The 22,724-nt window shown below is 41.5% G+C and overlaps 2 protein-coding genes across 11 annotated transcripts in view; one reads left to right on the top strand and one right to left on the bottom strand.

Moving 5' to 3' along the window:
- Window positions 1-20,305, bottom strand: part of rnf157 (ring finger protein 157) — a 26,091-nt gene extending 5,786 nt beyond the window's left edge. For 6 of the 8 annotated variants that reach the window (XR_015130761.1, XR_015130762.1, XR_015130760.1 and 3 more), the window contains exons 1-17: window positions 18,714-20,303; window positions 16,239-16,357; window positions 10,276-10,364; window positions 9,723-9,872; window positions 8,208-8,325; window positions 8,029-8,095; window positions 7,893-7,936; window positions 7,689-7,736; window positions 7,451-7,522; window positions 7,156-7,315; window positions 6,381-6,493; window positions 6,057-6,289; window positions 5,551-5,650; window positions 5,301-5,409; window positions 3,203-3,417; window positions 3,038-3,100; window positions 2,879-2,927 (exon numbers count right to left, since the gene is read on the bottom strand). Coding sequence is in view for 5 of the 8 variants with exons in the window: in XM_086304099.1 (XP_086160225.1) it covers window positions 2,879-2,927; window positions 3,038-3,100; window positions 3,203-3,417; window positions 5,301-5,409; window positions 5,551-5,650; window positions 6,057-6,289; window positions 6,381-6,493; window positions 7,156-7,315; window positions 7,451-7,522; window positions 7,689-7,736; window positions 7,893-7,936; window positions 8,029-8,095; window positions 8,208-8,325; window positions 9,723-9,872; window positions 10,276-10,364; window positions 16,239-16,357; window positions 18,714-18,801 (1,837 nt within the window). In the remaining 3 variants the exon portion in view is untranslated. Of the gene's footprint in view, window positions 1-2,878; window positions 2,928-3,037; window positions 3,101-3,202; window positions 3,418-5,300; window positions 5,410-5,550; window positions 5,651-6,056; window positions 6,290-6,380; window positions 6,494-7,155; window positions 7,316-7,450; window positions 7,523-7,688; window positions 7,737-7,892; window positions 7,937-8,028; window positions 8,096-8,207; window positions 8,326-9,722; window positions 9,873-10,275; window positions 10,365-16,238; window positions 16,358-18,713 lie in introns of all 8 variants that reach the window. The other 2 variants (XM_086304100.1, XM_086304102.1) reach the window with 2 other exon arrangements.
- srsf2a (serine and arginine rich splicing factor 2a) lies at window positions 19,029-22,724 on the top strand. 3 transcript variants are annotated; one of them, XR_015130763.1, is made up of 4 exons: window positions 19,029-20,313; window positions 20,646-20,994; window positions 21,352-21,985; window positions 22,486-22,724. XR_015130763.1 is itself a non-coding variant. In XM_086304113.1 (3 exons), the coding sequence occupies exons 1-2, from the start codon at window positions 19,961-19,963 to the stop codon at window positions 20,968-20,970; spliced, it is 678 nt and encodes a 225-aa protein (XP_086160239.1). In that variant the 5' UTR covers window positions 19,036-19,960; the 3' UTR covers window positions 20,971-20,994; window positions 21,896-22,378. The 3 variants fall into 3 exon arrangements, 1 of the variants encoding a protein (XP_086160239.1); XR_015130764.1 differs by having other exon boundaries at window positions 19,036-20,313; window positions 21,896-21,985; XM_086304113.1 differs by lacking the exon at window positions 22,486-22,724 and having other exon boundaries at window positions 19,036-20,313; window positions 21,896-22,378.

Raw genomic sequence — 22,724 nt, 5'->3', positions numbered from 1 at the left:
GGACTGCAGTGTCAGGACTGTCAAAACGCTGCCATTCTGACCTGTCACGGATCATTGTGGCTGTCAAATTCACTATTCCAACAGGAATCAACAGAATAGAATAATCCTTTATTTGTCCCACAAGGGGAAATTTGGGTGTAACAGCAGCAAGAAAGACACATATACAAACAAACAGCACACAAGGCAGAACAGAAACATACACAATTTTTCCATATTTATATGTAAAAATCTTTCCATATTTTTACAGGAAGAACGGTTTGATTTTTTATGCTCTTTTGATCAGTCATGGTTTACATTAAATGGTAGTGCATTTAATTTGATGATATATTCAGTTCTATCTCTTGCGCTCATTCATAGACTGCATTGTATTTGACTTCCACATGCACTCACAGTAGACTATGCTGCTGTGCATATACTATACATATGCATATACTATACGCATATACTATTATATATTGTACATATATTTATTAGTTTCAGATTTAGCCATTCTTGTATTTTGCTTGTTTATGTTATTGTATTTTGCACAACTCTGTTGCTTGTGAAGCTCGCACACAAGAATTTCACTCACATGTACTGTACCAATGTACCTGCACATGTGATGTGACAATAAAAGTGATTTGATTTGCTGTGGTGATGATGACAGCACGTATAGTAAAAATCACATTTTGCTGCTTTTTTTTCTTTAGCTTTGCCTGTCCAACATTTTGTTCTTCTGTGGAATTTAGGTCTTTCTCATACAAATGTCTTTGTATGTGTGTGTGTGTGTGTGTGTGTGTGTGTGTGTGTGTGTGTGTGTGTATATATATATATATATATATATATATATATATATATATATATATCGTAAGTTAATATGAAGCAAATGAACTTGAGGTTTTGGTGTTTTACCTTATTCATGAAGCACAGATAAATGAGATGAAAAATAAATTAAAAAGAAATAAACGTGACCTGTATGGAATATGATTTTCTTCCTTTTCCAGCATGGCCAGATAATAAATACTGAGATGTATCATATGTGTGAGTGCCTCATGCCTGCAGCAAGCCTGCTCGTGTGCAGAGTGTGTGTGCTAATAAGGAAGTGATGAGTGAATGATTGGCAGCTCAGCACAGAGACACAGACAGGGCACATTCAGAAGCCGTCTGGCAGCGCTGGTGCAGATGCACACAAGTGTGCGTGCAAACATACATCCTACAGCGCGTGTGCTCATTCACAGTCTGTCAGGCAGCACAGGTCCGCTCGTCTCCTAAAAAACTGAAAGGTCATTCAGTAACTCGCAGAGGTTGTTTCAGTCTGGCCCGAGGTATCACAACACACACACCCACGCGCACACACAAGTAATTTACATATACACGTTTCAAACCGTTGTCTAATTAAAGGTGACCTTGTTATTTTCGCTTCAAGCCTTACTGGTAATGGACGCCCACACGGTGCACACCACAACACTTTCTTTAGCACTCCACCGCACTTGCCTTCTCTCTCTCATACATACATACATACATACACACACGCACTTCACACACTTGCAGACACATAAACGGCATCCAGGAGCAGTGCAGGTGGAGCATGTTTCATGATACAGAAGCTATAAAAGCAGGTGCAGGCAGCAAGGCTTAGAGTGTAAAAACACATAGATTGTACACTAACGCCAACAGCGACTACACAAACATTCAGAGAAATTCAAACCATGCAGATGCAAGTCAGCAGCCCTGTGTGGAGCAAAACCTGAATCTGATCAACAAAGGATGACTCTAGAGGCTCGTTTACTGTTAGTGAAAGGATGCTCTGATCGATCAGAATACTTATTTCAAATGACCAGCCTTTAATTCAGAATGAGGACACTTTGGAGAACAGAATAAATAAGTAAGAGCAAATCAACTGAGTTTGTGCTGCTTCATTCAGCTCTGTAACAACTCTGGGTGGCTGCTGACAAGAAAAGGGCTGGTTTGGTGCTTAGGACTGAGATGGAGTTGGCTAATACTCCTACTCCTACCCTCACACCTTTCCAGCATTAACTTTTAAAACTCATATCTAGAAACTGAACTGTCTTTGACTATACAGGTGTAATTTACCCAGATGCTGCTACCAATACCCTGAAGCCCGTTGATGGATTTATCACTGCGGAAAGTGGAAGTATCATCACCGAGGTACGGTGATTACTGATAAAATGTCATTTTATTTATAGGGTTCATTCATAGGGTTATGGTACACATTCAAAAGAATGCATTCCTAGTTGCTTTCTTTCTAAGCTCCTTAGACTGTGTAATTAATGGTTATGATTTTCATAATGTTGGCTTTACTTGACTAATTTCATTGTGGAACCTCCATCCATACCTAAGAAGTATGCCTGCATCCTACAAGCTTACTGAGACACCTTCAGAGTCCTTTTCTTAACTAACACTTGGATTAACACATTTTAGATCATCACAGCTGTTAATGTCAGCATAAGACTTAAATATCACATACTGACTATAAAAGTTATTTAATTAGTAACAGTAACATCTTGAAGGCTTGATCAAAGCATCTGTAATTTATTTTGGCTCTTGTGGTCTTGTGAGCTCAGCCATCACTGTGCAGAAGATCAGATTCCTTTTGCAGACACACTGCATGAGAAGCCATTCACTCTCATACAGATGCAGCCAAAATTGCAAGCATTTTGAAAGAGACTGCCCCATCTAGAGGACAGCTATTAACACACAACTCCATTACTTTGAAAGGGTTGGTATCACTCAGCCATGACACGAACAGATTTGCTATAATATGTAGTTTGTATGAAAGGGTGTATTTACTTTTTTGTTTCTCATAGCTTGAGAACAACAAATGCAAACAGAGATGAGTTGCCATGGGTGAAAGGTGAATGGTGGTTACTATAGTTACCTTTCCCATTAGATGGAGATGAGCAGTCCTCTTCAGTGACATCATTTCCCTGATGAAAATAGGAAGGGGGGGGGGGGGAGCGTTATGAAACGTTGTAATAGGCAACTTAATTCATAAAATAAGCAATAATCACAGTCTGCTCATCACTGTGTTAGTCACCTCTGAGTCCTGATCCTCTACAGCCACTGAATAGTTTTGTTCCTTTGGCTCTTTGGAAAATTCCTACAAAAAAGAAAACAACCAAAGGGAAGCTTTGAGTACCGATGAGACAACAATTTATTTAAAACTACATGAATGTGCAGCTAGTTCATCCTCCATGCTCACCCTGTCTTGCTGTGACGGTCTTCGGTTCTCCATGGAGGCTTCCTGGTTCTCCTCGCAGTCCACATCTCCCCCCTCGTCCCCCCCGGGTTCACCTTCAGCCCCGGCCAGGTAGGACCCTGACATGGAGGACATGGTGTCAGTGCTGATGTGGGAGTGCTGCGAGTGGGACGAGGCCATGGACATCACTGACTGGGCCAGGCTGCTGCTCACTGGGTCTGGCAGACAGACGGAGACACACATCACGGTCCAGCTTTGGGGGGTTTCGGATGTTTGTGTGTTTTCGTTTTTCGGCTGCCAGGTTGGAAAAAACTAGGCCGTGTGTCCGCAAATATTATCAGCGGCAGAAAATGTAAATAGTGACTTGCAAAAATCATTCCAGCTGGAATAATAGACCTTGCTTTCTGGGTTTTGCTCAAAGGCCGCTCTGTAGATTTCCCAGGAAATTTCATCTAGTGGCACCAACACAAAACGCTGAGGTGGTAAACCTCTGATTTATTTATGCTAAAAGCCTTCATTGAAGCTGCCTTGAGCTCCTTGTATTTAACTTTCATGCAACATTTCTGAGACACTGAACACCATTTTGAGGAAAATGGGTTTCCTGGCTGGGTAGAGCAGCTGAAACCAACTTTTAGAACAAGATGGACTTAATTAACCCTGCATGAATGTTACAACAGAAAAAAAGAGTATAGCAATAACACCACACTATGGACAAGTTACCCTAAAAATGAGAACACTACAATTCTTGTGACTTTTATACCTTTATTCGGGTGTGAAAGAACAAGAGTGAGTTTAAGAGTTCGTCACAGCCTTTTTCTGTGATGGCAAACTTACTTTGTAATTGACGTCTTGATTATGACCATCATGTGTGTGCTTCCACTTAAGTAAATCTCTTATTAAGTGGACAACTTATGTTGTATTATGTAATTCAGGAATAGTGCAAGAAATTAAGCTGGACTCTAGTTTGTTTCCTATTACCTCACATGCTGGGTGTTGCACAAATTAATTGGCATTAGAGTTGATGCATTTTTTTAATCATCTGAAGTACGAGGGTGTACTAAACTTATTACAGAGTTTTAAAGGGGAAACTATAGAATGATCATAATGGGTGTAGCCACAGTGATGGCCACCATCATCATCACTTTCCCACAAGATTGACTCCCAACTTTTTGATAGCTCTGGTTTTAGAATTGAATTTTGATATCCATTTGACAGCCTGCACCGAAACAATGAACTACAAGGTGTATCGCGGCCATAAAAAGACTTGATTTGGATTGAAAAAAGAAGGGAAATGAAAACAAAAAGGATGCAAAGGTACCACACTGTGTACGTAATTACATTTAACAGTGAAGGAACTACTCCACTGCAAATCCCAGATTTAATAGCAAATGATTTTCAATCTTCTCAAATGTAATCCTTTTCAGTATTGTAGTGTTGCATAATAACACTTTACAATATACTTTGTAGTTTGTGTTGTATGTGTGTAGTACAGTACAGCCTATTTACTGGTACGGTCCAGTGCTTCGTTCCTGAATCGAATCGGTGATTTTATGCTCTTAAGTGACCTGATGTTGGCAGGTTTAAGTATAGTAAAAATGATCTCCACCAAAAAAAGCCGTTGCTGTTTCAAAGTATGGTTGTGTGTTTTTGTCCATGGCGATGCAAAAAAACCTGTTCTTGTTAAACATGGTTGATATAATCAGACTTGTGGTTTCTATAGGAGCACATACCAGCGTTTCACAGTGGCATAGATCATAGCAAGCCTACTTGCTATCACTGGAAAATTATGGCCCACAATAAAAATTAAGTCCAGAGTCACATTTCATGCATGATGAAAAGACTTACAGTGGCATCAACTATATAAAATGTGAGGCATAAAACAAAACCTTTAAAACCACACTTTGCCTTTAGAAAATAGAAGTGATTCACATCAGTTGCTGCAATTTTTAGAGCAACTCAAAATTTACATAACATGCATTATGCATGTTATCATGCTTATGCAAGTGTGAGTCACACAAAAATAGGCTTGAGGTGTTATAAAAAGGTAGGAAAAGGAGTATTTTGAGGTTTAGTGTGTGTGTGCATGTGTGTCAGTGTATACCTTCTGGGGAGGTAATGGTGGAGGAGAGGGGGGTGCCGGTGCAGGATGACTGGTCGATGGCTCCAGAGGAGGAGAAAGTCAGGTTCTCGCTGTCTGGAGTTACTCCGCACTGTAAACCAACAAGAGCAAGCCGTAAGAGAGACGTTCACAACATGATGTGTAAACTAACGTGTAAACTCCCACAGCCGTAGGAGACATGTGACACTGTGAAAATGCATGTTCTCTCTGTGTATGTTTAACACACACATACCTCCTGCTGGTCCGCAGCGAGTTTGTGGCGACAGGCCTCAGATTCACTGCAAGACTTCTCGTCCTCCTCGGGAAGCACAGAGGAATTCTGGGAAAGTGACCTAAGACAAGCGACAAAGTGAATGTACATCAGAGAAAATAACACCAGGAGGCTGAAAATATTATGGAGCAGAAACTGAAATTCAATAGAGTAGGCTAATAATAATAATAATAATAAGTATTATTATTATTATAATTTTGTAAAAATGTGTGTGGAAAAATCTTTTACTTTTTCTCTGTGAAATCTACTTCAAGGTCCAACAAATTAAGCTACAGTTAGCAGACTTGAACTGAAAAAAATAATTTCTCATAAGAAAGAGCGGGGCAACCATAACTTTTTTTTTATATGCTCCTATGATCAAAGCATGCTGTCCTAAGCAGCCAGCTCCACCCTTCTCGCTGATCCAAGCAGAAAAAACAAACATCAACTTTGACCAGTTTTCTCTCTGGCCTCACAGGCAGGCTCACTTTGAACCACTCTTCTTGAGTTTAAGAGCCTGGCCGGAGTTGGAGTGGTCCAGAGGAGAGAGGGAGCGAGCCGGGGCAGGGTGAGGCTCGCTGCTATACGGAGGAAGGGCTCCAGAGACGTGGCTGGGACCAGAGTGTAGAGGAGGAGGAGCTACTGAGGTGGTGTTGAGGGGGCCGTTCAAGGCCTCCAAGAGAGACACGGCCTCGTAACCAGGGGGGATGTGCTCTGATGCCTGTGAGGAGAAGAGGGCGGTGAGAATCTGAGTTCAGGATGACTGGAAATGATCACAACACTGTCTCTCTGTTGCGTGAGTTCTGTCTCACCGAGTGTTCCTCTGAGTCAGAGGTCTGGGAAGTGATGACGGGGTTAAAGCTGCTAGGTGACAGAGGACTGAGTTTCTTCCTAATTGCTCGAATCTGCAGCAAAGCTCTGAATGCTTAAAGACAAAGAAGACAGAAATTCAAACAATCCATACATCTACAAACAAAATTTTGAGGAAAAATATGATTTTAAAGGCTACAAACAAGATGAAGAGGGTTTGGAGGAACTGAGTTAATTATTATTTAATTGCCAATTTGACACCTTTACATTACAGATTGTTTGTGAACAAGTGTCTTCATTTTTGTTTGGCTTTTATCAGTTTGGGAAACACTAACCCTGTCAAAGTGTATCAAAATTTACTATATTTTTAAGTATTCTGGTTTTAGCTACAAAAGAAATGTTTTAGCACGAGAGGTTCCAAATCTCTCCTGCAGTGGATCTGTTCAATCTATGATGCAGATTTTACCCTTTTTTCTTTTACATTTCTGATGCAGTTTCCTATAGTCTCTAGAATAGAAGCAGCTATTGTTTAAAACGTGTTTCCTTCCTCCCATATTTAATTCTACATGAAATCAAACAAGGATTTTATTTCTTTTTTATTTCCTGTAGTCTTTAAATAAATGAAAAACTAACTGAGTGAGGAACCATAGGATATTTATCCCCCTCAGTGTGCAGAATACATCTTGTTCAGCTAAAATATGAACTCGTTCTGCACTGTTTTCATTTGATTGTAAAACAAATGTGCCAAAAGATCAGTGTTTCGATATCTGAACTTACGCAGTCTGCAGATAGGGCAGCAGTTGGCCTGGTAGCGCAGGGTGTCTGCACAGGCATTGCAGAGACACAGGTGTCTGCATGGCAGGATGAGCGTGTCTCGTACATCAGACAAACACACAACGCACTCCGCGCTGTTGTCGCTGATTTCGTCGTCAGCAACCTGGAGACAAAAATCATCAAAACACTCGGAAGAAGTCGATTTGCGAAAGCAGGCAGTGACACTGATTTGTTTTGGTAGACTTTCACGTCACTTCTAAAGTGCTCTGAAACGCTTCATATGTTTTCCCATTTTTACCTTTGATTCCTGGCTGTTGTATTTGTTCTCGATCCCATAGATCTCCTGCAGTAGGTAACTCACTCCATCAACCTGGGAAAAGGAACACAGCGATGAATAAAGGCGGCCGCTCTCACGGGCCAGACGTGAGTTTCAAGGAGGAAATAAAGCTTTGGTGTGTCTTTGTCTTTCAAAAGAATGAAGTTGCTACACAAAAGGACGTAAGATGGAGGGAAAGAAGAAAGGCAGATGTATTCACCACTTGTTTCTGCTTCAGAGGCTTCACACAGTAGCTTCCATCCATGTGCTGGCAAAGAAGGCAACAGTTGTATGTATTATTAATACATCTGTAAAATATTAGCCTGTTTTTGGAGTTTAATATTGACAAGACATCATAACAATGAATCGTGATAAATCAAGAATAAATGATCCAAATTTCTGGAAATATAATTTTGGCTCTTACCTTTTCAAATGTAGCTAGCAGTATGTGAGAGTGTCCCAAATGATCTGCAAGGATGAAAATAAAACAAAAAACAAGTTGGTACATCTTTATGCATATTCATATGACATCACCAGTGTGACAAAGCACATTAGCTCACCTTCTCCCTCGTCTACAACAGCCTGCACAACCATGGGGAAGATTTCCTTGTCCATATCAAACTGCAGCTGAGGAGAGAAACACCGCAGATATCCATCTGTACAAACTGGCTTCATGCTCCAGCACAACCTCATGTAAACACACGTTTCAGTGATCGCGCTGCAGGTACAAGCCGCCTACCTCGTCGTCGGCCCACTCGCTGAGGTTGACGGTGTGTGATGGCAGACAGAACTGCTGGCAAACTCCCCTTTTGAAGTGTACCGTCTCAGACTGCAGTGAGCTGTCCTGGGGCAGGTAACTGCAGGAAGCAGATAGATACAGGTCAGGATATAAGAGGAAGGTAACAGGAAATGGCTGTTTCTATCTGCTGTAGCTGACTATAAGCAAAATAGGTAATTGTTTTTTAAATGTAGCAGCTGGAGAGGGGGAGTCTCATTTAAGTGTAATTTATTCTGAGTAAAGTGGTGAAAAAGCAAAATGTGCATAGGTCCTCCGTCCTGTTTGGACAGAAATAGAATCACAGCTTCTTATGCAAGATATGCAAACACTGAGCTGCATTTAAGATATGCGAGACCGTGCTGGCATAACAATTTTCTCTGCCACACTAGCCTGTTTTAATTTACACATTTATCTTTTTTCTTTAAGGATGCAGCAATGTCACTTTTTCTCTTCAAATATTTATTCAGAATCAGAAGCATCTTAAACGAATTGGACTCTGGTTCACTTTCCTCTCTGCATACAAAAAACAAAGCCTTTTAAATATGCAACACATAAATAGGCATATACACACTATATTCACATATATTTAGCTTTGGTTGTCAGCCACAACTTATCTCAAACTCCAAACTTCCGTGTACGCTAATTTCAAGTCCGCATGGCATTGCAGAGAAGTCACTGGGCTCACTTTCATGTAAAAACATGAGTCCATAGCTGGTCTTCATATGTTAATATTAACCAAAAATGAACATAGTGATTCTGTTTTCCCTTGTAGGCTAGTAGATATTGCTGGCAGTGGCAAAAAAGAGAAGAAGCACAAAGCGAAAGTGATCAAATCCGAAATTAAAACAAGGGCACTCGCTCTATGGTGAGAGCTACACGCCTCCCACATTTTTATGATCCAAGCTGAAGATTTAGCGAAAATAAAATCAGCAAGACGGCATCAGCACTCTTTTTTTCCTACACAAAGCAAACGGATTCAATTCAGTAGCTCTTCATATTTTTCCCCCGGTCACCTACACCACAACCGCAGTTGCTCTATGCACCCACCAGTGGGGCCTGAATCACACTACCACAGGCTCTGTTTGGGCCACAAGTGGATGTTTAGAAAACAGAAAGAAAAAAAACACACACACACACATAGAAGTCGATCCTGTCTTTGCAGCAGTAGTTTTGTGGGGCGAAAGTAACCTGTTGCCACTCGGAGGAAGAATCTGTGTTTAATGTGGATCAGTGTTTTATGAAAACACAAGCCAGAGTAATTTGTGCTCAACTCAAGAGTTTACGGACTCTCGATTCTAGACGGTTTCGCCAGAAATAAGCACAAATAGAAACACAGCTGTGATTACGAGACATCTGGTTCTACATAACTGGAACAAATTCTGCAGACTAACACCAGATATGCAGTTATAGTTCAATAAATGATAAATGGACCGGTTCTTATATAGTTACTTCATCAGGAAAATGACTCTCACTCACACTGGCACTCCGTTGTGAAACTCCTCTATGGCCTGGTAGTAGATAGTGATGGCCACCTGTGTGTCAGCATCAAAGGTGAACTCGACATTGTAGCAGGCTCTGGTCTTCCCCGCTGCTTCGTCACCGGGCAGCTTCAGGTCCTCACTGCACCTGGATGAAAAAGGGAGAATAACAATGTCAATTATTGTTTTAGTTTTGTTTGTTAGTCTATGATTATGAAGTTTTTTTGTGTGTGTTTGCGAAAAGCAAAAAAATCTGTTTTATAGAGTGCGATAAATATCTCAATAACGTAAATCATGGTTAAATAACTTGTATATATGTATTTATTTGCCTTTGGCTCTAAACTCAGCACAAGCTTTCATGTGTATCCAGGCCTCTTGTATGTCTACAAATAACAAAGATTTCATCTCGCAAAAAAATTAAAACAAATGAAATCAACACGCATAATTTGACACTCTCTCTTATATTTTTTGCTATGACTTGCTCCCTAAAAGCAGATCTGCTGACATAAAATTAGACCAAGGCTGTGTAATCAGTGGACAGATGTGCGTACCGTACGAGTCGCAGTGTGTCCTTTCGAATGTTTATAAGGCTTCGTAGCGTCTTTACAGGTTCCTGAGGTGGAGGGGCTGCATACGGGAACTGAAAACAGAAAGGAACAGAAAACAAAAAACAAATTATAGATGCTAAATACATGTTATGATACTGAAGAGTACTACCATTCATTTTCGTCTCGACCGCACAACATTCCTCTCTTCACCACAGCAAATTTAGGGCTGCATGATGACCCTGGCTGCTCCCAGTTTAACCTTAACACAAAGATGTTTTTGGTTTGTCAGCACAGATCTCGTCGATGCTGACAAGTGCTGAGCAAGAGTAAAAAATCTGCCCTTGCTGTGTCTTTCCAGGGATGGGCCTGACACTTCAGACAGTGTTCGGTAGGTTCCTGAACTTGTGTGTAAAACAGCCCAGCGTAAAACTGAATCTACTTACAAGACAAATGGCTAATTGACAAGAATATAAAGACTTTCTGTGATGGGTTAAACCTTGGTGTAAATTAACACATGAGCGTGAAACTTGACCCTATTTGTGGATCACTGCTCAGCACTCCTTTGTTGCGTGTCTGAAGCCAAAAGTTGCTGAATTAGCGTAAGCGGAGAGCCGAGGTGGTTTAAGGATCTCTGGAGGATGTGGTCAGATACCTCGACACTACAACCCCCAAATCTGTACGCCTCTGTGTTTAAGTGTGTTTGCGTGGCTGTGAATGGCACCGTATTCAGCACTATTACACATCTGGGCTCAGCAGGAGTCACGCCTGTAAACCACACAAACAAACACACATCGAGTAACAGATGCTGAAAAGAGCCATTCATCGGGAACTCACGGGCAATACTGTAGGTCTTATTAAAAATCATAAATATCAGAGCAACACTCTGCACTTCCTCGCACACTCCCAGAGTAAAATCAAAACCCACAGATTGTTTCTCCTGTTCAAATAAAGGCCAGTGTTGTTCAAAGAACCCACAGGTCAGTTTTGGTATTGAGAAACTGTAGAAAAAAGCTCAGAGTGACACCACTAACAAGCTGATACTAGGCTGTTACAGTGTTTACAATGTTCACCATGTTAGTTTAGCATGTAGCATGCTAATATTTGGTAGTTACACTTTGCAAAAGCTTGTCCTAAAGCTAGACTCCTAATACTAACTCTATAGCAGGCACCACATATTAACCACTCAGGAAATAATACCTACACGAAGCCTCGGACAGCTGAACCTTAAACTCTTCTCTTTGATCAATTTAATTTAACATTTTCCAAATTCTTTCCAGAGATGCTCAACCTCTAACAGATTTTTTCCATCCATCTTTATTTATAAAGCACCATAGCTGACACAAGGTGCTGTAAATTGGAACTAAACTAAATCATAAAAATACATAAGATATAAATAAAACCATAAATATATAAAAGGCAAATAAAAAGAAACCTAAAACAAGAAAAAACTCAGTTTCGCTGGGGCCGAAGGTCAAAGAATAAAAATGGGTTTTAACGTGCAAGGGCAGGTTATTCCATAATTTAGGAGCAACTCAAACTTGCACAAAAGTAATTGCACTGAAATATCTCCACTGACCCCTGCACCACTTGACATAAATTACCCCGACCATTCGTGCTCATTCTGATGCTCCTTGGACTTATGTCTGTGCTTAAAATTGTCGGTGCTCAAATTGTCCGTGTCATCATTCTCTGTCTGTCTGTGTCACCCGGTGCTGTGTACTTCTATTATATTATACTGTGTATAATGACAATAAAGGCTTTCAATTTCAATTTAATTCAATGGCAGAAAAGGCCCTGTCCCCTCTGAGTGTCCTCCTAGACCTCAGTACTTTCAGGAGCAGCTGGTCAGCTGACCTGAGAGACGTACAGGGTGTGTATGGATGAAGAAGATCAGAGCGCTGAGGCAGGGCAAGACTGTGAAAGCGTTTAAGAACAGTCATAAGAATTTTAAAATGAACAGGCAGCCAGTGCAGTAAAACAGAAAACATTTCACTCTTGCCAATCGCCTTAAGTGATAAAAAGTGGACTTCACCACTGCTCTAATTTAAAATCACTGTCCAACTTAAAACCAAGGTCGGTAATGACAGGTTTAAAATAAACTTCCAGGGGTCCCAAATCAACAGAGGAAGACTCACAGGGACGACTGGGTCCAAACAGGAACACCTCGGATTTTGTTTCATTAAAATTTAAAATGTTTAAATTTAAGATTGCTTTAATGTCATCTAGACAGGCCTAGAGAGGTTTTATTTTATTTTATCTTTTAATTAAAATTTGTGTAGAATTCATGCTGTTGTGCATGACAAAACCCATGCACACTTGCCCTGAAAATTTGCTCATAGTTACCGTGAACATGTGGATTTGGAACATGCCAATTAAATACTTGTGGTCATAAATTAAACCCAGCAAGCATAGTTGAAACAGTATTGTGGTTACGAGGCAGACTGCCAGACTGATGCTGTTTCCCAATCCAACAGTAGACTGGTGTGTCTTACAAGGCAGAACATATTGATCATATTATTGCATATCTAAAAAAAAAAATAAATGCTGTAAATGTGACTCAAAATGTATCTATTTGTAAAAGACTTTTTAGAGAGAATGTGCTGCTGGCTGTCCATTCTACACATTCTAGCTTTGGCTGAAAAATAGTCCCAAAGTAAAAAATTGTGCTGTGATCATTGGCAATCAAGAACAACAGGATTTAAACCGCAGGTTTGGAGGAGGAGAAAGGAAAAGGCTATAACAATACAGACAAATACAGTACTGTGCAAAAATCATGAAAGCTTTGTTGTAATTTCTTTAAGTAGTCTTCAGGAATAGCTCTCTAGGCTTCTTGGAGGACATGCAAAGGTCGTCTTTAGATGTTGGCCGATGATCTCACACTGCTTCAGTAACCTTTAGGTGCAGCCTCTGGGGAGGCCAGTTCATGTTGATAATGTTTAACTATGTTGTTTTCCTTCCAGGTATGCTTTTACTACACTGAGAGTGTGCCAAGAAGGAGCGGCTGCAGCCTATCCTATCTGTTACAGGGCAAGAGTCAGGCTGCACCCTGGACAGGTTCTTAGTTTGTTTCAGGGCAAACACATAGAAACAGACCCAGGCAACTTTAAAAAAGAAAATACAGGAACGTCAGGCTCCTTTCATGTTCCAATCTGATATTTGTATATGATACTATTCCAATCCTGACACAAAATCTGCAGATACCTAAAGTCCTGATTCAATAAAAGGACTAGGTGTTACAATCCCTTATAATACATTGCTTCAAATAGAGAAAGTCTTGAGGGATGGCTACTATGAGGAAAGGCAGGCCAGAAGCTTTACCAGCGGGACCCATCATCGGTTGTGTGTCTCAACTTCACACGGTCTTTCGGCCTTTTATCACAAATTATTCTACAAATTTTTTATTTATTTTTACTTCCTTGATTAGGTTTAGGGATTATAAATCCTTAGCCTAGCCTTAGCCTAAATGTTCTGGAATAATAATGGAAATGAAAAAACTTATCAAAATCCTAAAAATATCAAGCTGATGAGTGGAAGTCAGTGATCACCAAAGAACTTGTGATTCATCCTCTGTGAATTAGGAATGCCTCTGAAGAATCTGACAACAACCCAAAGGTACTGGATTCAAAGTAGGCCACCTAACCATTGTTGCCAACCCGTGTTGTGGCTAAAATCCATTTTGCATTTGTGCTGTCCAGCCAGGGCACTCTTAAAACAAAATCCCTAAATATAGCCACGTCCATTATCCTGTTTGTCGAGTGGACTGAGAACACAACAACTGCGGTTGGATTTATGATTCCACAGCACCATCTGCTTCGAAACCACCAACCATTATATAATGCTGGTAAAGCTTCAGACACACATACAAGAACAGAAAAAACAAAACATCACCAGCTGAATTCTGAGCCCACGGGAGGATTATAAACACCCATATAATCGGGAGAAAAACTGCACTCCTAATTTTAGCCCCAGTCTAGACAGAAACAGCACTGCAACTGCGATTAGCACACAGAGCTAGATGAAGCCCAGTCTTTCTGTTCCATATCAGCTTCAATTTATTCCAACATTTTAGCCCCTTCGAGCCTTTTGGACTGTGTTAAATTCTCTTTTTCCTCTGCGGGTTTGAGCTCTTTGCAATCTGAAGCTCTCATTAGTTTGAACTTCAGGTTCATGATTAGGTTTGCACGCACCCACCGGAGGGACCATCACTTATCAACGTCTCTGTAGACGGACTCAGCAGACTCTCATTTCATTTTTAATTAGTTTGACAGGATGAGACGTTAAAATAAATTTCAATCAATGACAGTGTGAAAGACCGGTAATTGCCACTGCAGGAGTCAAGCCTGCTGAAACTTATCAACTCCTGTTTAATAGGAAGAAGACAGCAATACCATTGATGCTGAAGTGTTAAAGAATCAATTTTTCCATCGATCAAATGCAGAAAAATGTTTTTGCTTCTCAGATGTGCAAATTTTTAAGACTGGACACATTTAAACATTGTCTTCTTGGAAACAATGAATATCCTTCATTTTCATTTCTTTGTTTTTTTTTTCTTTTTTACATTTTATTGTGTAAAAACTTGCTGAAAAACCAAACGTATCATCAATCAATCCGGTTGTTCAGTCTGACATCACTAGCCGTGTCTGGGCCTAAACTCCGCTGCAGGTCCATATATCAAACGATCACTATGGCATTATTGAGAGTTGAAAAACTGTCTAAAGTCTTTCATCTTTAATAAAATGATCAGCGTTCTGCTCTACCAGGTGTAACAATTGAGTTTAACATCCAGGCATCCATGAAAACGGAATTTATGACATTTAACGGAGTTAGAAGTTAGCAGGGAGTTAGCTCGCTAGCTTCTATCTAAATACAATATAGCATGTCCTGACTGCGGGGTTTTGGAAACAAATTCAAACGTACAGCTCTGTTATCACTTCCAGCATAAATGAAGACAGAAAACTAAACAGCAGTGACGTTTGTAGGGTTACTGAAGTTGGGCTAGCTGGTATATAATGATGTGCTACGTGACCGCTAGCGACACAGCTGTGTTAGCATAATACAAACAAGCTAACTTTTTTTCCACTCGATAAAAGTTAACGTGAGTGTTCTCGGTGGTCAGAAACAAATGTAATCGCATGGCAGAATGCTGTAAAAGGACCAAACTTCAGCCAGGAGAACAACTGAGATAATCCATCCACAATACGAGGTTAGTCATTCATATACTGCTGCATGGGCTGGGCTGTAGTTACATCCTAAGGTTTTAAAAACTGAGCTTAAATAAATGATTAGCGGTAATAAAAGCCGAGGGAGGTCAGTGATCACTGACTGTTTTAGGAGCTTTTTGAGATCAAACAGAAGAAAATACATAACATTAAACATGTTAACAACACAAAAGCCATATTAAACGCAGACTACTTTAGACCCGGAAGTAGGATTCGTCGCGTCATCACTGAACAACCGGATAGAAAACAAAAGGAGCCTTTGTTAATGTTTGATGTTTTGTCCACGTTTAACATGAACATCAACCATTGTTACAGTATCAAAAGCCACTTTTTTGGGTACACAAACATCTAACAGCCAATCACATGCTAGTATGCAGTGATCTGAGGCATATAATTATTGTACATTATTCAAGGAAGCCCGTTAAAGTTCAAACTGAGCATCAGAATAGGAAAGAAAGGTGATTTACCTGACTTTGAGAGTAGCATGTTAGTTGGTTAAGTTCAGACTAGCTGGTCTGAGTATTTCAGGGTCAGAATTTAGCATAAATAACAGTAAATCATCTGTGTTACAAAGAATTAAGGAAATTCTGAAGGCAAAAGGGGGGTGTAAATCAGTACTAGCAAAGTGTAACTAACAAAGAAGTACAAAGGAAAAAGCATGAAAATGTGATAAGAAATTTCCTGAGAAACACCCCAAATTTTTGCTTTTGACATTATATTTTACTGTTAGTGTGTAAAAATACCTACCGCTACTGGTCTGGTCCCCAGGAAGTTAAGGTCTGTATTCTCCCCAAACAGGTAACCCTCCGGGTGAGTGGAGTCAAACTTCTCTCCCCCCATGATGAAATGGCTGGCAAAGTAACTCCCTGCACAACGAAAAAGAAGAAATAAGAACATATTTATGATCGTTTATTACGTTTCAATGTACATGAAAACTACATATACAAAATGCAAATTGATGAAATCATTTTCATCGAAAACTGAAGGAGCCATGCGAAATTACGCTGCTACAAACTGACACTTTGCGAGTCCTACCCATCTGGCACTTCACCGACATAAAACATTTATACTTCCTATAAATCTCTGAGCCTACATTCTCAGTATTCACAGATAACTCGCTGTAAGAGCCAAGTAATCCCAAACTGCATGATAAAATTACCTCATCCTGTCCCTAAACTGGCAGGTTAGACAAAATGACCGAAAATAGTGAAATAAAAAGCTGATGACTAAAAGACTAATGCTGGGCTGTTATTGTGCTGTAGCTTCTATACCTGTTTACCTAGACTCAAGGGGGATGGCAGCTAGACTAAATGGACATTCTGCTTTTTAATAACAGGTTAGGCTAATATCATAAGACTGTAATGGAGGTTTGCGGTTTCTAAATAACATGCTGGGCAGTCGAGTCATGTTTCTGCAGGGAGGACATCTGGTCTGGCATTGCTGGTCTGAATCTGGCTGCTTGGTTTTTCACACTTATTAAGACCATACAGGAGGATGAGGGTTTGATAGTTTGACCTTAAAGCCATTAACATAATAAAGGGGAAAAACAGCCTAAGCGATGAGCCTGTCTCCCTCTCTCTTCATCACTTTATTTACAGCAGGTGGGAGAGGCGACCTGGGCTCAGGCTCTGTCACCGGATCCCACAGACAGGAACTAGGGCTGACAGATCGGTTTCGCTGGCAGCAATAGCCACCTCTATCCTCCCTGCCAGCATCACCACCACTACTGCTCCAGGCTACAACCGGGGCTGTTATATCACAAATTTATATCGCCTACGACTAACTCAGCTGCTGTGGCAACAGCGGGGCTAATGGCAGCCACTTTTCTTCCCTTCCATCCTCATCACAATGAGCACACGATGTCAGGATGAATCTGAAATATTACTCTGAGCGTGAGAAAACTCATATTCCCGGATTGTGTTGCAGATCTAATTTCGTGGGAGATTTTATTTTAATTTATGTAGTCGCATTTGACAGATTTGAACAGCAATACGATTACATTTTCTAACACAATGCCTGTTTGGTATTATTGTTAATCCGGGGAGGGGGCTGGACACAATGCAGCAATCAGAAAATATCAAACACGACAGACTGAAAACACACAGGTCAGTCTGAAGGAAAGGGCCACTTTATTAGCTGGGTCGAATGAGCGTAAGTGACCTGTGCGGACTAATGTTTATTCATTTATTTTTTTAAATGTAAAGAAAAGGTCTTCCAGATATATCCCATAATATGGCATTTATATTTAGTCTGACTAAATTTATATTTAGTCAGGAAAAAAATATCTTGGGAAAAAAAGGAAATAAATGATCAAAACTAAAAGACTCCACAGAGCTGAAGGAATTAAATTATTATTGATTGATAATTATGTTGCAACTATTTTGATTATTCTTTTAGTAAAAGTTTCCAGCTTCAGCTTTTATTAGGATTACAAATTATTTTTTGTATGAGTCATTCATTTGATTGAAAACTGTAAACTAGCCATATTTAGATTTTAGACATTTTGAACTTGTATTTTACAGTTGAAATCACAAGAACATAAAATAATGCAAACATAATTGACAGGCAGTACTGGGTGGACATTCACAAATAAACTGAGATTTATAGTTAGTAAATTAACAGTTTTAAAAATGCATAGATCATCGCAGCTAAAATTCAAGCTTTAAACTTTAAAATATATTCTAATTTGTGAGTTTTATTTCTCAAAATGAATATATCTGACTAGTCTTTTAAATGCCATCCATCAGGATTTAGTCCTTTCCACAGCCTGATTTAGTCCTAATGCCAACCAGATGCACCAAAGGAAAAGCCAAACCCAGTTCTGCCTGCCAGTTTCTCCTATTCATGAAAAATTTGAAGTTGAATTTTCATAAATACGTGCAAAGGACAGTTAGTTATAGAAACATAGGGGTGCTGCTGCGTGTTGCTGTCCTTCTATGGATGTCACTACAATGCTGCAAGATGAAGAATAAATTAGAATAAATCATCTAGCACATAAATATGGAGTAAATGGAAAGCGCACTTTTAAGTGGGTGGAAAGGTGGCTCGTGAAAAACACCGGTCTCCACAGGTAGCCGCTCCGGGTTAAAGGCTGAAATGCCCCTGCAGGCCTGTAAACTCACGGGATACGAAGGTGATGTTTTCCCTCCAGAATAAATCATCTGCAGCGAGTTTTAGATAACACTCACCCAACCCAGTCCGACCTGTTGTTTGGTGACTTACCAGATTTCGGTGGATAGCGGTACACCGAATTGGACGGGATGTCCACTTCTTCCACGCCTATGTTTTGTCTGCTTGTTAGAGCTCCCATTTCCAGTCAAATAAAGACCGCACGGCTTAACGGGCATAACACTTCAGGTCCGCTTTGTACGCTGCGTCTCTTTACTCCCTATCATTTAATCCAGTTCGTGCTCCCCTGTCCATTACTGTCGGGTCCGAGCCCCGCCGTGAATGTGACCGTTCCGGGGATTAGTAGTTGTTCTCTTGCTGCTTATCCCTCCCTGGCCAACAGTGCAAGCTTGTGTTTTGAGGCAGAAAACAGCTGTGGTAGTCCCTTTAACTGCGGGGAAGCGCTTTCGTGGTACGCCGCAGTCGTTACCGAAGCGCGATCCCCGCTCCTGGCTTCACTTTACGGGCTCGTTTGTGGAAGAAAACGGCGATGTGCTCGTCTCCCGGCCCTACTGGATGTTGATCGTGTATTCCCCCCTACCGGGTGCTAGTCGGTGCTGGATCCTGTCAGAGAGCTCTGTGGCTCCCCATGACGTCAGCCAGGCACAAATCCAGACCGTGGTTTTTTGCGCAGTCCCCCTCTCTCCTCTCCAGCAGGCGCTAGTGACGAGCCGCTTTATAACGTGACCTTCCTACGCCAAATGTGCAAGCAGCGCTGACTGCAGTGCAGAGAGAGGACGGCGCTGTGGGATACACGCCGAGCCGAAAACAGTGTTACTTGCAAGACTTGTGCGGGAAAACGAGTGAAAGCTGAATAATGTACGACAAAAAAGCTCAGAGAGCTCACGTAAATCAAGCTGACATGGATCCGGTGGTAATAGCAAGTTTGTGGAGTCTACATGCTAAAAGGAAAAAAGGTCGTTAACTTTTCACAAACGGCGAACAGGGGCGTTTTAACCCAACTCATGGAACAAAGGCAGAAATAACGGTCTGCAGTCGCCGTTACAAGTAACCTCCTGTCCACAGGGGGCAGTGTAGCGTTAAAGTGACTCTTGGGACAGCCAATCAGAGGAAGCCAACACGGGCGCAAAGAAAGGGGAAAAGGAAGGGTCCTTGCCGCCATTTCACGTGAAAAACAGCGCGGTGAAAGAAACGAGCAGAGCGATACTATCAGAAAAACAGCGAGATTTCAAATTCAGTTCATCAGCTACAGCTTTAACTAGCATTGTAGCGGATTAATAGCACGCTAGGGTCTAAAGGTTTTTGTCCTAATTGGCCTGCTTAGTTGTCTGGAGAAGAAAATGAGCTACGGAAGGCCGCCGCCAGACGTTGAGGGGATGACCTCCTTAAAGGTGGACAACCTGACTTACCGAACTTCGCCGGAGACTCTGCGCCGAGTTTTTGAGAAATACGGCCGTGTGGGAGATGTGTATATCCCGCGGGACAGGTACACCAAGGAGAGCCGAGGCTTCGCTTTCGTGCGGTTCCTCGACAAGCGCGACGCCGAAGACGCAATGGACGCCATGGACGGCGCGCTGCTCGACGGGCGGGAGCTTCGGGTTCAGATGGCTCGATACGGAAGGCCGCCAGACTCCATGTACAGCCGGAGAGGCCCTCCGCCACGGAGATACGGATACGGACGCAGAAGCAGAAGGTAATTTAGGTCGTTAGTTTAGCGCAAGGGACTGTTTACACTAAGCTGTTTGCAAAGCACATGGTGACCTAAACGAAAGTAGTTAGCATTCTTCCACTATTTATGTTTACCAGCCAAAGATTGCCTGGTAATCCTCACTGACAAGGTGGCTAGAGCGCAAGGTAGTTTACAAATGCATTATTTGGTATAAATAGTTGTTGGTAACTTAAATATATTGTTTAGTCGTGAATGAAAACAGAAAAAAATTACTTTCACTTTTTCCTATTTAAAAAAAGCTGTAGGACCTTTACTGGCTAAGTTGTTATATTGTTTCTCTCTCTCTTTGTCTGTAGCCGTTCAGCCAGTCCTCGCCGTCGAAGACGTAGCCACAGCCGGTCCAGGAGCAGAAGCCGCTCTAGATCTAGGAGCCGCCACCACTACAGCCGCTCCAGGTCCCGTTCCTACTCCAGGTCAAGGTCCAAGTCTAAGTCCAAATCCAGAACCCCTCGGCGAAGCAAGTCAAAGTCGCCCTCCAGATCTCGGTCCCGCTCCAGGTCCAAGTCAAGGAGTCGAACCCCAGCTTCCAACAGAGGGTCCAGGTCAAAGTCGAAGTCCAGGTCCAGGTCCAAATCCAAGAGTAGACCTAAATCCCCAGAGGACACCGGAGCAGAGTCTTAACCCAAATGCAGATGCAACATGACGGTATAAAGGGGAAAGGGTGGCTTATATTATTAGTTTCAATTATACTAACTAGGGTGGTAATCAGCACCAGTTGGGTTTGTGTTCTGCAGTCTTTGACATTATGGCCATTTACATACAAAGGTCTGCAGAATCCCTGATATTTGTGTTATTTAAATAAGAGTTGGACTGTTGTAGCCAACAGTCCTAGTTCTGTGTGTGCTTTACTTTGCTTGCATGTCCAGCCAATCTAAAGCATGCACAGGCAATGGGAGATTGGGATATTTGTTGAGTATGTATGGGAGGGAGTGGGTGGTTGGGACGTGTGGGGGGGTGCTTCACTCAAAACGTTCACCTAAATGTGGAATTCTTTCCTCCAAGCTGCGGAGTCCTGTTTGCAAAGGGAGGAGGAGATGGGGGTGTTGCAGTGTGAGAGCAGTTAGTGTGTGACCCGCCCATGTGACCTGCCTGTTGCTGAGAGCGATGGCAGGTACTAAGGAGCAGGTCAACAAGGCAACGGTGGTTGCTATGGAGCAGGTCGTCATGGCGGTGGTTCGGGCTGTCAGTTGGTGTATGAGGTGGTGTGGTGAGGTACGTTCACAGGGACCACAGGCAGATGCACTGTGGTGTCCTCCGCCTCTCACAAAGGGAACGGACCCCGAGGTTTGTTTTTCAAATATGCCCGAGTGTAAGAGACTTGTTAGAGCTAGTTTTGGGGAGAGGAAGCGTGTTTTTGTTTTTTAACTATTGTGACAATAAATAGAAATGTTAGGCTTATTAAGAGAAATTAATGTCCATAGAGCCAGTTTGATGTGTCAGGAGAAAGATCAGTACAGAATTACATGTTATAATCCAGGTCAGCTGCAGGAGTTGATGTAACTTCTGGGTTTGGCTCTTGCTAACTCTGTTCTGTCTTTCCTTCCAGATCTCAAATGATTGATGCTATGCTGAGGACATCAGGAAGAGTCTCAGATTGAAGTGGACTCAAATATTGCCACTGAATGCAGACTCAAAGGTTATTGGAACTTGGTCTAACATGTTTTAAATGTCTAATTTGACTTGATCTACCTAAACAAATTCTGTAAATTTGGCATGATTTATCATTGTTTGTAAAGCTGAGCTTATTCAAAGGTATTTGTGAGGGTTTTTTTTTTTCTTCCTTCATTTAAATTTTCTTTTTTCACTTTGATTTTTACACTTAATTACTCTGAACTAAAGATTTTCCTCCAGTGAAAACCCTTGTTTACACACCCTTCCCAGTTAGCTATGGAAAGTTTGAAGTTGCTTAAAAAAAAAAAAAAAAGAGGGGGGGTGTTATTCAGTGTATTTACAGCTATGTTTTACCACTCTTACTTGGAAAATGGCTTGTTGTTCAGTGACAAGCAACCCACTTAATTTGTGACTTGCTAATCCAGCAGCATGCATTTTTCTTTTCTGTCAATTTTTTTTTCTGTCTGGTTAAAGTTGCTTTCCTATGACTCTAACCCTCTTTCTTGTGTATCTTTTGTGCACTAGGCGCAGTTGTGTAGCAGTTGAATAATGCTGGTTAGCTGTTAAGATGCGGTGCAGTGCGGTGGTGACATGGTGTGGCGTGTTGCGGTGCTGAGTGCCCGGTGTGTTCCGGGGCTCGACCCTCCGCTGCTGTTTGCCGGTTTGTAAGCTCACAGGTGTGGCAGATCATCCATCCTCTCCTGTCTTGTGACTTCACCTTCCCTCCATGTGCTGTACAGATCCTCTTCTTTCTTTTCTTTTTA

Source organism: Aulonocara sp. 'chitande type north' Nkhata Bay, linkage group LG8, assembly GCF_057382095.1.
Source record: "Aulonocara sp. 'chitande type north' Nkhata Bay isolate Kocher_YH1m ecotype deep benthic linkage group LG8, A_spYH_male_GT1.1, whole genome shotgun sequence".
In the NCBI taxonomy this organism is placed as follows: Eukaryota; Metazoa; Chordata; class Actinopteri; order Cichliformes; family Cichlidae; genus Aulonocara; species Aulonocara sp. 'chitande type north' Nkhata Bay.
Note: the sequence above shows the minus strand (reverse complement) of the source record. Positions and strands in the feature narration are given on the sequence as shown.

What these genes read in the sequence shown, in the direction of transcription:
- srsf2a (XM_086304113.1), top strand. Translation starts at nt 19,961, where the DNA reads ATGAGCTACGGAAGGCCGCCGCCAGACGTTGAGGGGATGACCTCCTTA. An exon ending in TACGGACGCAGAAGCAGAAG is followed by an intron (nt 20,314 to 20,645) that starts GTAATTTAGGTC and finishes CTTTGTCTGTAG; the next exon opens with CCGTTCAGCCAGTCCTCGCC.